At 42.3% G+C, this 15,626-nt stretch overlaps 1 protein-coding gene across 2 annotated transcripts in view; it reads left to right on the top strand.

Moving 5' to 3' along the window:
* The window catches only part of CDC25C (cell division cycle 25C), a 39,852-nt gene extending 29,707 nt beyond the window's left edge, over positions 1-10,145 (top strand). For both annotated transcript variants that reach the window (XM_010590942.3, XM_064276686.1), the window contains exons 11-15: positions 4,417-4,479; positions 6,413-6,511; positions 7,069-7,202; positions 7,598-7,709; positions 7,899-10,145. In XM_010590942.3, the coding sequence (XP_010589244.1) occupies positions 4,417-4,479; positions 6,413-6,511; positions 7,069-7,202; positions 7,598-7,709; positions 7,899-8,048 (558 nt within the window). In that variant the 3' untranslated portion in view covers positions 8,049-10,145. The remainder of the gene's footprint in view (positions 1-4,416; positions 4,480-6,412; positions 6,512-7,068; positions 7,203-7,597; positions 7,710-7,898) is intronic.
* Positions 10,146-15,626: the final 5,481 nt, after the last annotated feature.

Raw genomic sequence — 15,626 nt, 5'->3', positions numbered from 1 at the left:
ATTGGCATAACATACTTGATAAAGAAAATGTTCTACATTCTACTTTGGTGAATAGTGTCTGGGGTCTTAAAACCCTATGAGCGGCCATCTAAGATACTCCACTGGTCTCACCACTTCAGCAGCAAGAAAGAATGAAGAAAACTAAACATACAAGGAAAAGATTAGTCCAAAGGACTAATGGACCACATCTGCCATGGCCTCCACCAAACTGAGTCCAGTACAACTAGATGGTGCCTGGCTGCCACCACTGACAGCTCTGACAGGGATCACAATAGAGGGTCCCAGACAGAGCTGGAGAAGAATGTAGAACAAAATTCTGACTCACAAAAAAAGACCAGGTCTGTCAGAGACTGGAGAAACCCTGAGAATATGGCCCCCGGACACCCTTTTAACTCAGTAATGAAGTCACTCCCGAGGTTTACCCGTCAGCCAAAGATTAAAGATTAGACAGTCCCATAAAACAAAATAAGACCAAAGAGGCACAACAACCTAGGGGCAAGGACTAGGCAAGGAGGGGACAGGAAAGCTGGTAATAGGGAACCCAAGGTCAAGAAGGGAGAGTGTTGACATGTTGTGAGGTTGTTAACTAATCTCATAAAACAATACATGTACTGTTTTATGAGAAACTAGTTTGTTCTGTAAACCTTCCTCTAAAGTACAAGAAAAAAATGCAGACGAAAAAGGCCCAGGTATTGGGAAGCTCAAAGTCTAAGCTCTCAACACAAAGGCCTTTTTTGATCCCGCATGGTGAAGTAGATTCAATGAAGTCACTCCAGGACTTGTGTTTTTATGCTATTTAATAGACGGGTTATACAAGGCATTGGCAGCTACAGGAGTAAAGAGTCGGTCTGCTTATATAGCCACAAGTGAGAGTAGAGGACAGAGCCTTAAAGCAACTTTACATTCTATCCTAAGACCTGGGATTTTTCCAATCTACCACCTCTGGTTACTCTTAAGATAGCATCAATTTACAAGTTCAGATGAAATGTCTTATTTGAAATTGTTGTTGGATCTTCTGCTAAGATCCGAAGTAATGCAGAGCAGCTCAGGAGAAGATTTAACACTTTTATGGTCTCAATTGGGAAAGACGAGTGCAAGGATACTGCAAATCTCTTATGCTACCCGGCAGGGCCAGTCTTTGGCTGGATCAGTTGATAGCCATGGGCTGGACCATTTGTCTTCAGTCTAATTACCATTGGTTTTTAATGTCCCAGAAAAGAACTGATGGCACAAGCACGCATGGTAGCCAGTTATGCACAAATGACAACATGTAATACAATCCGTGGGTACCCAGAATAGTGCATGGATGGGAACCATCGTTCTGAGACCTATAGTGTGTGACATTCCTGCTGCATTCCTGGACACTTCCAAGAAAGTAAAGATTTGCTTGGAAACTACAGGCATACCTTGTTTTATGGTGCTTTGCTTTTTTACGCTTCGCAGATAATGCGTTTTTTGAAAATTAAAGATTTGTGACAACACTGCATCAAGCAAGTCAATCGGTGCCATTTTCCCAACAGCATATGCTCACTTCATGTCTCTGTGTCACATTTTGGTAATTCTCTCAATATTTCAAACTTTTTCATTATTATTATATCTGTTATGGTGATCTCGGATCAGTGATATTTGATGTTACTATTGTAATTGTTTTGAGGTGCCACGAACCACACACATATAAGATGGAGAACTTAATTGATAAATGTTGTGTGTGTTCTGACTGCTGCACAGACCAGCTGTTACCCCATCTCTCGCCCTCTCCTTGGGCCTCCCTGTTCCCTGAGACACGGCAAAATTGAAATTAGGCCAATTAATAACCCTACAATGTCTTCTAAGTGTTCATGTGAAAGAGTCACCTGTCTCTCACTTTAAATCAAAAGCTAGAAATGATTAAGCTTAGTGAGGAAGCCATGTTGAAAGCCAAGACAGGCCAAAAGCTAGGCCTCTTGCACCAAATGGCCAAGTTATGAATACAAAGGAAAAGTTCTTGAAGGAAATTAGAAGTGCTATTCCAGTGAACACACGAATGATAAGAAAGCAAAACAGCCTTATTGCTGATATGGAGAAAGTTTTATTGATCTGGATAGAAGATCAAACCAGCCACAGCATTGCCTTAAGCCAAAGTCTAATCCAGAGCAAGGCCCTAATTCTCTTCAATTCTAATGGGCTAAGAAAGATGAGGAAACTGCAAAAATTTCAAGTTAGCAGAAATTGGTTCATGAGGTTTAGGGAACAAAGCCGTCTCCATAACATAAAAGTACAAGGCGAAGCAGCAAGTGGTGATGTAGAAGGTACAGAAAGTTATCCAGAAGATCCAGCTGAGATAACTCATAAAGGCGGCTACACTAGCAACAGGTTTTCAGTGTAGTCAAAACAGCCTTGTATTGGAAGAAGATGCCAGCTAGGACTTTCATAGCTCGAGAGACGTCAGTGCCTGGCTTCAGAGGACAGGCTGACCTCTCGTTAGGGGCTAATGCAGCTGGTGACTTTAAGTTGAAGCCAAGCTCATTTACCATTCTGGAAATCCTAGGGCCCTTAAGGATTAAGATAAATCTACTCTGCCTGTGCTGTGTAAATGGAACAACAAAGCCTGGATGACAGCACATCTGTTTACAACTTGGTTTACTGAATATTTTAAGCCCACTATTGAGACTTACTGCTCAGACAAAAAGATTCCTTCCAAAATATTACTTCTCATTGACAGTGCTACTGGTCACCCAAGAGCTCTGATGGAGAGGTACAAGGAGGTGGTTGTTTTCATGCCTGCTAACAACATCCGTTTTGCAACTCATGGATCAAGAAGTAATTTCAACTTTCAAGTCTTATTATTTCAGAAATATATTTTGTAAGGCTATAGTTGCCATTGATGGTGATTCCTCTAATGGATCTGGGCAAAGTAAATTGAAAACCTTCTGGAAAAGATTCACCATTCTAGATGCCATTAATAACATTCATGATTCATGGGAGAAAGTCAAAATAGCAACATTAAGAGAAGTTTGGAAGAAGTTGATTCCAGCCCTCTTGGATGATTTTGAGGGGTTCAAGACTTCAGTGGAGGAAGTAACTGCAAATGTGATGGAAATAGCAAGTGAGCTAGAATTAGAATTGCAGCCTGAAGATGTGACTGAATTGCTGCAATCTCCTCAGAAAACTTTAACAGGTGAGGAGTTGCTTCTTACGGATGAGCAAAGGAAGTGATTTTTGAGATGAAATCTGGTGAAGATGCTATGACCGTTGTTGAAATGACAGCAAAGGATTTAGAATATTACATAAAATTAGTTGATATAGCAGTGACAGGGTTTGAGAGGATTTACTCCAATTTTGATAGAAGTTGTACTGTGGATGAAATGATATCAAATAGCATCGCATGCTACAGAAAAATCTTTGGTGAAAGGAAGAGTCAATCGATGTGGCAGATTTCATTGTTGTCTTAAATTGCCACAGCCACCCCAACCTTCAGCAACCACCGCCCTCATCAGTCAGCAGCCATCAGCATTGAGGCAAGACCCTCCACCAGCAAAAAGATTACAACTCTCTGAAGGCTCAGATGATGGTTAGCATTTTTTAGGAATAAGGTGTTTTTTAATTAAGTGTGTACACTGTTTTTTAGACATAATGCTATTGCATACTTCATAGACTACAGTATAGCATAAACATAACTTTTACATGCACTGGGAAACCAAAAAATAGGTGTGACTGACTTTATTGCGGTGGTCTGGAACCAAACCCACAGTATCTCCAAATCTTCAAGGTATGCCTGTATTTGAATATGATGGAGCAATTTGACATTCTGCTGTTGCTTATCTTGCTCCTAAGAAGTCCCCAAATTTGTCAACAGCTGCAAATTGTTGGACAAACACACGCCCTCATATGGCACCTTCACAATTCCAGAGTGAACTCCTAGAGCTACAATCGCAATTCCATGCTCGCCGCTGCATCTGGTCACCGCATTGTTAGGTCAGGTGGCATCAGTGGTACAGTGGGTGCTGATGTAGCAAACATCCTTGGATTGCTTGACATGTCAGGCTATGAAAACTGAAATGAAATTTTAAAATAAATAAACAGTTCTGCTTCATTTTATCATTCTTAATGGCTACATAATATTTCATTTTTTTAGCTACTGATAATTTCTTGAGAAATTCCTTCCTGTAAGATTTTAGTCTTATAATTTTTCTTTATGAACTATGCTGAGATGTACATATCTGTAGCTAGATCTTAAACTCCATGCACATCCTTAATTACTTCCTTGGGATCAGTTCTTAGAAATGGGATTGCTGCATATGCACATTATAGAGATGACTGATTTTTAAGATCTCTGGAGTTTTAAGAGTCATTTGGAAAGAAGGACGATATATGAGTCTTTAATCTCAAACTTGGGCGTGGAAAACTTGCTGTTATTTCAGCTCTGGTTATTTCTAGGTATGTGCACTGCCAACTGTGTCAGGGAGACACCAAGATCTGAGGTACATCAACCCAGAAACGGTAAGCAGATTTTTGGAGGTGGTATCTGGTTACGTAAGCTACCATCTGCTCTGTTCTGTCCCTTGAATTCCCAATTCCTTTTGTATTTCTTTCCATGTCCTCACTCATGCAGTCTCCTTTTTCAGCCTAAGCTATGTTAAAGGATTGTCTTCTATCCCATTGTTCTTTCTCCCTTTGTTTTTAATTAAACAAATGACAGATAGTTGTAAAAGGAAAGGAAAAAAGAGAAAAAGGAAGGAGAGAAAAGAAAATGCAAAAACGTAAACAGGAAAAAACTAAAAATCACTCAATTTAGGGCAGCCGTATATCCTGGTTTGCATATTGTAATCCCTTTAATGTCTATTACCACAGGGCAGTTAGTAGTGTTTTCTTAAGTGTTTTGGTTTATATAATAATTATATGGTCACCCTACCCATATTCTTGCCACTAGAAATAACCACTAGTAATATTTTCTCTGTGCCCTTCCAGACTTTATTCTACCAGATGTTTTATAAAAATGATAACATGGCAAACATCCAGTGTTGCAACCAGTTTAATGTAAGACATTTTAAAACCAAGAAACAAACCAGTTGCCATCAAGTTGGTTCTGATTCGTGGTGACCCTGTCTGTGTCACTGTACAGCTGTGCTCCACAGGGTTTTCAAAGGCTCGTTTTTTGAAAGTAGATCACCAGGCCTTTCTTTTGAGGCACCTCTTGGTGAATTCTAACCACCACCTTTTCATTAACAGTCCAATACTTAACTATGCCGACCAGGAATGCCGAGACATTGTAAACATCTTTACATCAATAAAAAATATTTACATTATCATTTTGAATGGCTACATAACATTCTATTATATGCATATATAATTTACTTAACTAAAGCCTATTATTGAATGTTTAAATTATTTCTAATGTTTTGATTACTTAAAATAGTGATGAGATGGATATCATTGTACCCACATCTTTGTGTACTTTTCTATTTACTTAAGATGTTAGAAAAGAAATTGGTGACTCAGTGTGTAATTAGATTTATTTTTGTATGTATTTCCAAATTTCCCTGTCTTATCTAGTGCTGCTATAACACCAGTACTGCAAGTGGATGGCTTTAACAGACAGAAATTTATTTTCTCACTGTTTAGGAGGCTAGAAGTCTGAATTCAGGGTGCCAGCTACAGGAGAAAGTTTTCTCTCTCTTTTGGCTCTGGGGAAAGGTCCTTGTCTCTTCAGCTTCTATTCTTTGGCTCCATGGTGATCTTCATGTGGTGTGGCATCTATCTTTCCCATCTCTGCTTCTGTTGCTTGCTTATCTCTTTTATATCTCAAAAGAGATTGATTTAAGACACAGCCTACAGTAATCCTGTCTTATTAACATAACAAAGAAAACCTGTTCCCAAGTGGGATTATAACCACAGGCATAGAGGTTAGAATTTATAACATATTTTGGGGGGATACAATTCAATCCATAACACCCTCCAGAAAGGTTGAACCAGCTTACAGTCCTACAAGTAGCTTGGGTTTTCTCCTCTGGGTATCAACCTCTTCCCTCCATATCCTTTTCTGACAGACTTACTTTCCTCCTTTACAATGGAAGGTAGGGAACCATTTCCCACCTCTTCTTGCAAAACTGAAATCTCTAGCTGCTACCTCTGCCACTGCAGAAGTCCTTGGATTTCTCCTGAGAGACTAATTCTAGCCATGGCTGCTTCTAGATGGGTAGCCTGGATATGGTCTTCCTTGGTGTCTTGGCAATACCTGCTATTTTGGTTCTCCAAAAAAGCCACTCTTATCTCATTCTCTCATGTGGGATAGGGCTGAATTTCATTTCAAATATAGTGACTTTGGAGACTGGGTATACAGTGGAATCCTGGGTGACTACAGGGAGTGTGCAAACAAGGATCTGTGTGAGTGGAGTGACAGTGAGCAGGGTATTCAATCACAGTTTCTGTGCAGGTGGCTGCCTTACTTTGGGGGAAGTTCCAGGGTCTGATTGAGAAGTTTTACATCATCGATTGCCGCTATCCATATGAGTACCTGGGAGGACACATCCAGGTGAGTTTACATGGTGGACATTAGCTGGGAAGGGGCTGGAGATAGCTCTTTACTAAGAAGAATCTGGACAAAGGATCCTTTGAACTCTAGAACTAGAGCAGAGATTACACATTTGGGGCACATCAGGGCTGTCAGTCCTCATTCCTGTTTTAATTGTGTACACACTGAGCAACTTACTTTCCCTTAACCTCCTAAACTAGTCACCTTCTTTCCTATAGAAGTAGTACCAAGGGCTCCTACCTAGAAGTAAAAACATGTTAATCCAAGGACTGAGAAACACTTTTTAAACACTCACTGTTCATGGGCATTTCGCACAATGATCCCTACACTTCAGGCAGTTCATTTCTCTGAAAATTTATTGAGTACCTACTACTTGCCAAACTCTCTGCAAGACCCTGGGGGTAGATACAAAGATAAAATTAGGTCTCTGCCCTGAAGGCACTTATAGCCTAACTTCCCTGGCCCAAATATACCAGGATGGTATCCCAGTCATTTCTAACTTTTGGCAATGTCCACAAACCCTTGAAGAATCACTAATTAAAATTCTTCTTCTACAGGGAGCCTTAAACTTGTATAGTCAGGAAGAATTGCATAACTTCTTTCTGAAGAAGCCCATTGTCCCTTTGGACATCCAGAAACGGATAATTATCGTGTTTCACTGTGAATTCTCCTCAGAGAGGGGTCCCCGGATGTGAGTTGTCTACACTGGATAGGCCGGGTGATAGAAATGGATCTTAAGTTGGTATTTACCACCAGGGAACCTTCCAAGACTGGTTCAGATTGAGACTGAATGAGTGAGAGAGGTCATGCTTTCCACTGCAGTCTGGAGAATGTTGGGGAAATGGAAGGAAGCGGTTTCTACATTTCCAAAGTTTGGAACAGTAACGGAAAATAGATTGGGAACGAGGCCCCAGTGGAGGGAGGAAGAAAGAGTGTTATTTGGACCTTGTTTGCAAAAATGGTGAGATCTGGAGGTCCTTTTTTGGGTTAAAATAGTTTATTCTCCTTCCCCTTCCCAAGTGAGTGGCCCAGAGAACCCTGACCTTGATTCTTTCCAGTCCACCCATCTACAGGTTTTCTCTAAAGGTGCCGCTTTCTGAGAGAAGAGGACAGGGCTTTGAACCAATATCCCGCGTTGTACTACCCAGAACTGTACATCCTCAAAGGGGGCTACAGAGACTTCTTTCCAGAATATATGGTAAAATATGGGGCAAGGAGGGAGCCCAGACTTGGGGAGAACCAATTTTAACATACAGTTCCCGGGGCCTGCCAAGCCCTCTGAGAGGAAACTGCTGCTCCTTCTTATCCATCACCACAGCATCTTTGTTATACATAGAGCAGAGTTCAGGAGTCTAGAGAATCTCTTACTCTCTCCCTTACCTTCTAGGAGCTGTGTGAACCGCAGAGCTACTGCCCTATGCACCACCAAGACCATAAGGCTGAGCTGCTGAAGTGTCGAAGCCAGAGCAAAGCATGGGAAGGGGAACGGCAGCTTCGGGAGCAGATTGCCCTCCTGGTGAAGGACGTGAACCCATGATTAAGGGGTCAGCCACTGGCTACTAAGGACTCATCAAAAGACTGTAGACATCTTGAGCAGAAAGAAGTCATCTTCTCTGTGGCTAGACCGAGGATTGTTAGGAGATGTCTGAAAACCAACAACTGCCAAGCTCATGAAATCCCAGTCTTGGAGATTGGTTGAGTTTTAGTAGAGCTCCTGGCTGATGGATGAGTCCTGGAACTGACTCTGTAAGGCTGTAACCTTGGGTTGCTTAGAGATATATATTGCTTCCGGGAGCTCTTGCATTCCTCTTCCCAACTAAACTCCTATCTTCTCATAAGCCAGCCGGCTCTTTCTCTCCCTGTGCTTCTGGCTGTGTAAGAAAGTTGCCCATCTTCCCTGTGTATTTTCCTTCTTTGTTTCTTTCTCTTTTCCCTTTTCTTAAATGGGAGAATAAACACATCAGAATGAGAGATGTAATTGTGACCCCAGATTGTGCTCCTAGAAGATCTGTACAAGGAACAGTAATCACCAAATTAGATTCCTTCAAACATAAAGATATAACCATCTTTAGTTATAGTTGAGCCAAGGTGCTTTTCTCTAGACCTTATTTTTCAAAGTGTGGACCCTGGACTATCAGCATCATCTAAACTTGTTTGAAATGCAAATTCTTAGGCACCACCACAGATTTACTAAATCAGAAACTCTGAGATTAGGCCAGAAACCTGCATTTAACCAAAAAAAAAAAAACTTCAGATAATTCTAACGCATGCTAAAGCTTGAGAACCACTGCCCAGGAATTTTAACTTTTTAAACTGCACTCTTCAGCAATAGCCCAGGCTTTCCTTTTCTAGACATTCCATAACATGAGTTACCAACAGGTGTGCCCCAGACTGAGCAACACAGTGTATCTAGGCTCAGAAAACAAAGATGATTAGCATTCTGTAAGGCAGATGATAAAGTCCTTGGGTGTGCGGCAAATGGTTAATGCTACTAACTGAAAGGTTGGCAGTTCGAGTCCACCCAGAGGCACCTCTGCAGAAAGGCTTGACAATCTATTGAAAAGTCAGCCATTGAAAATCCTATGGAGCACAGTTCTATTCTGACACACACTGGGTCACCATGAGTCAGAACTGACTTGACAGCTGCTGGTTTACCAACAGCCCAGGACGAAAAAAGGATCAAGCACTCGGGCTTAGGCAGAGATAGAATAGAGGCAAAAATGACATTTTCCCCAGGTTTTGGAACAGGAAGACTTTAAAGTGAGTGGGAGGAAAGGAGGGCTGTAGCTACAGAGCAGCCTACAAGTGTAACTGCATGGCTGGACTACAGCCATATGAGTGCTGCATAACGTTCGTTTAAGGAACCACTGACCGTGGTCCTATAACATTATAATAGAGTTCAGAAATCTCGGTTGGAGAATGGGATGTAGCAGACGTAGTAGCCAGACGTGGGGAATGTAACAGCTTTCTGCATGCAACAGGTTTATCTCATGTCTCTTGCATACAAAACAATTGCCCTGCCAGGCGTATAATGGTATAAAACCAAACCTATTCCAATCGAGTCAATTCTGACTCATAGTGACCCTATGAGTAGAACTGCCCCATAGGGTTTCCAAGGAGTGCCTGGCGGAACCTATAATACGTATGTTTTGATAGTCATAGTAAATGCCTGTGTTACAGGCTTATGTGGGTACTGTACTGTACTTTCTATTGTCCCTGGGTTATGAACGTCCAACTTACATACAACCTGTAATTACAAACCAACCCCTGTAAAGCCTATTCAAAATTCCAAGTACATGCAAATGGGTGCTACTTTGCAACATGCATCAAAAAATTATTAGTCTATTATGTTAAAGATGTTTTAGTGTATCTGGAAGTGTTTAACTTTTATGCATAGAAAGGTACACGATACACTAAGACAAACATTTGACTAACGACATTAGATACTAACCATACCACACTTCCAATTTACATAAAATTCAACTTAAAGACCGACATAGGAATGGAATGTGTTCATAATCCAGAGACTTCCTGTATATAATATGGTGTTTGCATAATGTCCAAACCATGTAACGTCCTATCTCCCAGAACATATCATGGACATCAAGACACATGACTACTGATTTTGCAGGGTTCTCAGGTACTCATCCTTGGAGTGCTGCATGCGCGCCTCACAGCAGAGGGCACTCCAAGCCAGGCAGCTGGAGCCGGCAGCCTCCACTCCTAGCCAGTATCTGTTTGTCCAGAGGAACTACTCTGTCCTCGCTAAGCCCTGGAGCTCAGAAGACCTGAGGAAAAAAAGAGAAAAGGTGCTGCTACATTAAGTGGAAATGGCTGAGGGAAAGATGCTGGCCTTCCTGGTGCTCCTCCATCCTACTCTCCCCCTGCCAGCACACACTTATCCCCACTAAGCAGGAGCTCTTAGTGGTCTAAGAAGGAAACTACTGGAAGCACCTCTTTCATGTGTGAGGAAGGTCCCCAACTCTGCCTACCTTTATGGGCCATTTCCTGATAATTTTCTCCAAAAGTAGAACCAAGCTCCCACGTGAGAAGAGGCGATTGGTACACATGTGTTCACATTTCAGTAGGCTTAAGTGGAAATTCTGAGTTGTAAAACAAAACAAAACAAAAAGCTAGGGCTTAATTTGTTATCTATAAGGTCCTTGGGAGCCCTGGTGGCGCAGTGATTAAGAGCTATGTCTGCTAACCAAAAATCGGCAGTTCGAATCTACCAGCCACACCTTGGAAGCCATATGGGGCAGTTCTACTCTGGCCTATAGAGTCACTGTGAGTCAGAATCGACTCGAAGGCAATAGGTTTGGTGATGGCATAAGTGGTTTGCGATTGACTACTAAAGCTTAGCAGTTTGAATACACCCAGTGACACTGAGGAGAAAGGCCTGGCTGTCTGCTTCCATAAAGATTGCAGCCAAGAAAACCATATGGGGAAGCTCTACTCAGTCAGAATCAACTCTACTGCAACAAGTTTTTAATTAATTATCTACTTTGTGGATTAGTATCTATTTTAAATTAGTTATCTACTTTGTGTGAAGATCAAAGTCTCTAGCCTTTGGTATGGATTACGCTTCAACATAAAACAAAAATCCTCACAACTGGACCAATAAGCAACGTCATGATAAAAGGAGAAAATATTGAAGTTGTCAAGGATTTCATTTTACTTGGATCCACAGTCAACCCCCATGGAACCAAGAAATTGCCCCCCCACCAAAACAAAAAAAACAAACCTGTTGCTGTCGAATCAATTCTGACTCACAGTGATCCACAGGACAAAGTAGAACAGTCCCATAAGGTTTCCAAGGAATGGCTAGTAGATTTGAACTGCCGACCTTTTGGTTAGCAGCCCTAACCCTTCACTGTGCCACCAGGACTCCAGAAATCACCCAGCAGTCAAGAAATCAATGTATTGCATTGAGCAAATCTGCTGCAAAAGACCTCTTTAAAGTGTTAAAAAACAAAGATGTCACCTTGAGGACGAAGGTGCACCTGACTCAAGCCATGGTATTTTCAATTGCTTCATATGCATGCAAAAGCTGGACAATGAATAAGGAAGACTGAAGAATTGATGCATTTGAATTAATGGTGTTGGCAAAGAATACTGAATACCTCATAGCCTTCCAGAAGAACAAACAAATCTGTCTTGGAAGAAGTAGAGCCAGAATGCTCCTTAGAAGCAAGGATGGCAAGACTTTGTCTCACATACTTTGGACATGTTATCAGGAGGGACCAGTCCCTGGAGAAAGACATCATGCTTGGTAAAATAGAGGATCAGCAAGAAAGAGGAAGACCCTCAACAAGATGGATTGATGCAGTGATTGCAACAATGGGCCTAAGCATAGCAATGATTGTCAAAATGGCACAGGACCAGGCACTGTTTTGTTCCTTTGTACATGGGGTCACTATGAGTCAGAACCATGTTGATGGCACCTAACAACAACAATATCTACTTTGTGAAGAATTGCATTCATCTATAAGGCAACGTTTTCTCATATAATTTCTTGTATTATCTTTGATTTGTATTATTTTCGGAAATAATAATAGCTAACACTTTTCAAGTGCTTATTAAATGCTAGACTTTTTGTATATATTTATAAACTAATTTTCACAACAATCCTGAAGCAGGTACTAATTATGATGCACATTTTGCAGATAAAGAAATTGAATAACGGAGGAATTAAGTAACTTATTTAAGGTCACACAGCTAATAAATGGTGGAGTTGGGGTCTGAACCCGGGCAGAATGACTTCAGAGTCTGTATTCTTAATGGATTTTGCTGTAACCAACTCCTTATCAAGGAACAGTGTGACTTTCTGGAGTTGTCAGTGTAAAAAAATCCGTCGATTCCGATCATAGCGACCCTACGGGAGAGTAGAACTGCCCCATAAGATTTCCAAGGAGTGCTTGTTGGATTTGAACTGCCGACCTTTTGGTTAGCAGCCATAGCACCTAACAACTATGCTTTCAGGGTTTCCATTTCTATGACCTCTAGACCAATATCTAGATATATACATATATAAATAAGTTAAATGAAAGTGTTAGAAGTAAATAATAATAGCTAATATTGAGTGTTTATTCTATGCTACCAAGCACTTTTAGACACTTTTACATATATTATTTAATTCTCAACCTGAGATAGGTGCATGTTAAATACGTAAGAGGTTTAGCTGTAGGCTCTTGAGAAGGCAGAGCCATAAGGGGTTGGGCTTGGGAGATGAGGCTAAGGACAGAGATACTAAGATCCCAGCCCAGACACCTCAGAATAAGGTTATGTAGTGGGTAAGCTCTGCACTGGGCTCCTTGCACTGGCCAGTATTCATTCATCATGAATGAAGTAACAAAAAATGGAAATCTTTTGGTCTAAAAACTGCTTCTGGTTGTCACTCTCAGAGCAGGACCTGGCTAGCCTCTGCCACGGAGAGTGGTAAGTATGGAGGATTCTCTTTCCTCATTCCATTCAGGGAAATGTTAAGGAAACACCAATTCCTTTAAACATATACACCCAGGGTGTCAATTTTAAGTGCCACAGGATTCAAATGTGAGTCCCTGCCCTCAAGAAACTGACAAGGTAGAAAATGGTTCTCTTTGTTCCCATCTCAACAAGCACTCTGGTCCATTCAGTGAATGGAAGTACTGCACCCTCTAGCTCCAAAGCAGAGTCGGTGGTGGGGACTGGCCAAGTTCACAGAATAATTAATGCCAGCATGCCACTGAGGGTAACAGTATTTATATAGTGCTTGCTATATGCCAGGGAATTGACTCAACAGCACTGGGTGGGTATATGCCAGGCACTATGTTAAACCCTTTACCCAGTGTACGCTTCTTTAATCCTCACAACTGTTTAATGAAATAGGTGTTATTACCCTTAATTTTATAGATGAAGAAACTGAAGAGTGGAAAATTCACTGACTTGCCCAGGTACAGAGCCTTTGGACCTTTGGTCCCAATCAGCGGATTGTAAGGTTTGTGTCTTAATCATTTTTGCACCTGGCACAAAGCTGGACCCATAATCAGTCTCAAAAGATGTTACTGAATTGAATGATAGCGGAGTAGCATAATTTTGTAGAAAGGACTGACTCATTTGTCATTATCCACAAGGTTCCCAACGGCAGTGGCTGTTTATCTAGCAGGTGTTGGCAGTCATAGAGACATGGTTGGTGGAGAGATGGTGTGCTGGAGGGCTGTCAATATTAGTCTTGGAGTCATATTTATTTGCAGAGGCTTCCTCTCCCCTTCCCTAGCCTTGGTTACCGAACCTCATTAAAGGCCCAGTGATGTCGGGCCCTCCACCCAGTGCTCAGACAGGAATATGCTCCAGGCACCCCAGTTCCTCTTGCAAAAAGGCCAGCTTCTTACAAGTGGGATTGGGCATTGCTCCCAGCTTGTCAGCTTGACCCTGTGCCTGCCTCTCAGGTCCATATCATGGGGATAGTATTGAGTAGACACTATAAGGGCACCTTGAGCAAATGCCTTTTCTCATTCCGTCCTCCTCCCCTAAACCTGAATTGCCTTGGTTTCTGGCAGAGGGGAAGGGCAGAGGTGACAAACCCTTGACCATCCCACATCTTATTTGGCTCATGGGTCTCCATCTTGCCTAGCATCCCAATCACCTGAAATTGTTATTTTTTACTTTGTAAATTCCTTTTTGAAACTATTGCCAGTGGAAGGGGGGGTGGTGTCAGCTCCCCAGCTACAGGTTCCCTAGCCTTACTGGGGAGGAGGGACTGGGAAAGGTACATAGAAGTAAGGTGGAGCTGGGGAAAAACCAGCCCTGTACAAAGGCTGAGTAGCCAGATGGTCACTTTCACAGGTCTCCTGTAAAGCTGGCAAGGGAGATATAGATTAAAATGAAGCACAAACTCCATTTAAAGTGCATTACTGCTCAAGAACCAGCTCCCCCTGGGCAGGAGAAGGGAGGGAAGGGCACAGAGGCCACATCAGTCTCCTTCCTTATCTGGGGCCACATGTCTCTCTCCTAGCTTTGTGAAAGGTGATTTACACCCCCAGCTGGAATGACTCTCTTTCTGGGCTGATCATATCAGCAAATGCCCCCCAGAGGCCACAGCAGGATAGCCATATTCAGAAGCAGCAGCCAATAAATCTCAGAGGTTTATACTGCACTTCTCAATACCCTCCCTCCTGGCCCTCTGCCAGGCAGGCTGTGGAAGTAAGGAGGGAGCCTGAATAGGTGGGTTAGGGGGTGAAGCCCTTCACTTCCTTTCACTACTTTCTCTTCTTTCTCTGGCACTGCTTAGTTCTTATCCTTCCAAATCCTGTCGCCTCTGTCTTTATCTGGGAGCCAGTGAGAATCAGCTCCCCCAAACCAAACCCACTGTAGTCCAGTCGATTCCGACTCAGCAATCCCATAGGGTTCCCAAGGCTGTAAATCTCTACAGAAGCCAGCTGCCACGTCTTTCTCCCACCAAGCACTGGCGGTTTCTGGGACTGCCCACGTCTCTGTTAGCAGTTGAGCATCTTAACCACGCGCCACCAGGGCTCCTTGAGAATCAGCCCCAAGCCCAATAAATATCTCTTTCCTTAAGGGTAGAAACCTTGGGTTCTGGGCACAACTGTGGTTCTGTTTAGAGCATCTTTCTCTCTGAAACTCTTTTATCATCTGAAAATGATTGGGCTCCTAAATGGTCTCAGTAGTCACTTCCCTCAATGACCTTGTGTTTCATCCAGAGAAATCTCTGCTTTAAGTCTAACCAAAAACAAAAAACCTTTGCCGTCGAGTTGATTCCAGCTCATAGTGCTCATAACAACCCTAAAGGACAGAGTGGAACTGCCCCATAAGGTTTCCAAGGAGTGCCTGGTGGATTTGAACTGCTGACCTCTTGGTTAGCAGCTGTAGCTTTTAAACACTATGCCACCGGGGTTTCCTAGTCTAAAGGGCGGGGGATAATCCTTCCATCCCCCCTCATGACACGAAAGGGCCTGAATTTTGGAGCCTAGTTTGATAAAGCTCCTGGGACCTGACCCTAGGTTTGCTTACATCAAAATCATTTCACCTGTCTGGGACCCATCTTTGCAGAGTCCTGGGGTAATGACAACCAAATCTTAGTCTTGAAGATTCTTATGAGGGGAAAATAATAGGTGAG

This window comes from Loxodonta africana, chromosome 2, assembly GCF_030014295.1.
Source record: "Loxodonta africana isolate mLoxAfr1 chromosome 2, mLoxAfr1.hap2, whole genome shotgun sequence".
Classification (NCBI taxonomy): Eukaryota; Metazoa; Chordata; class Mammalia; order Proboscidea; family Elephantidae; genus Loxodonta; species Loxodonta africana.
The sequence above is the reverse complement of the archived record's forward strand: the minus strand, read 5'-3'. Positions and strand labels throughout refer to the sequence as shown.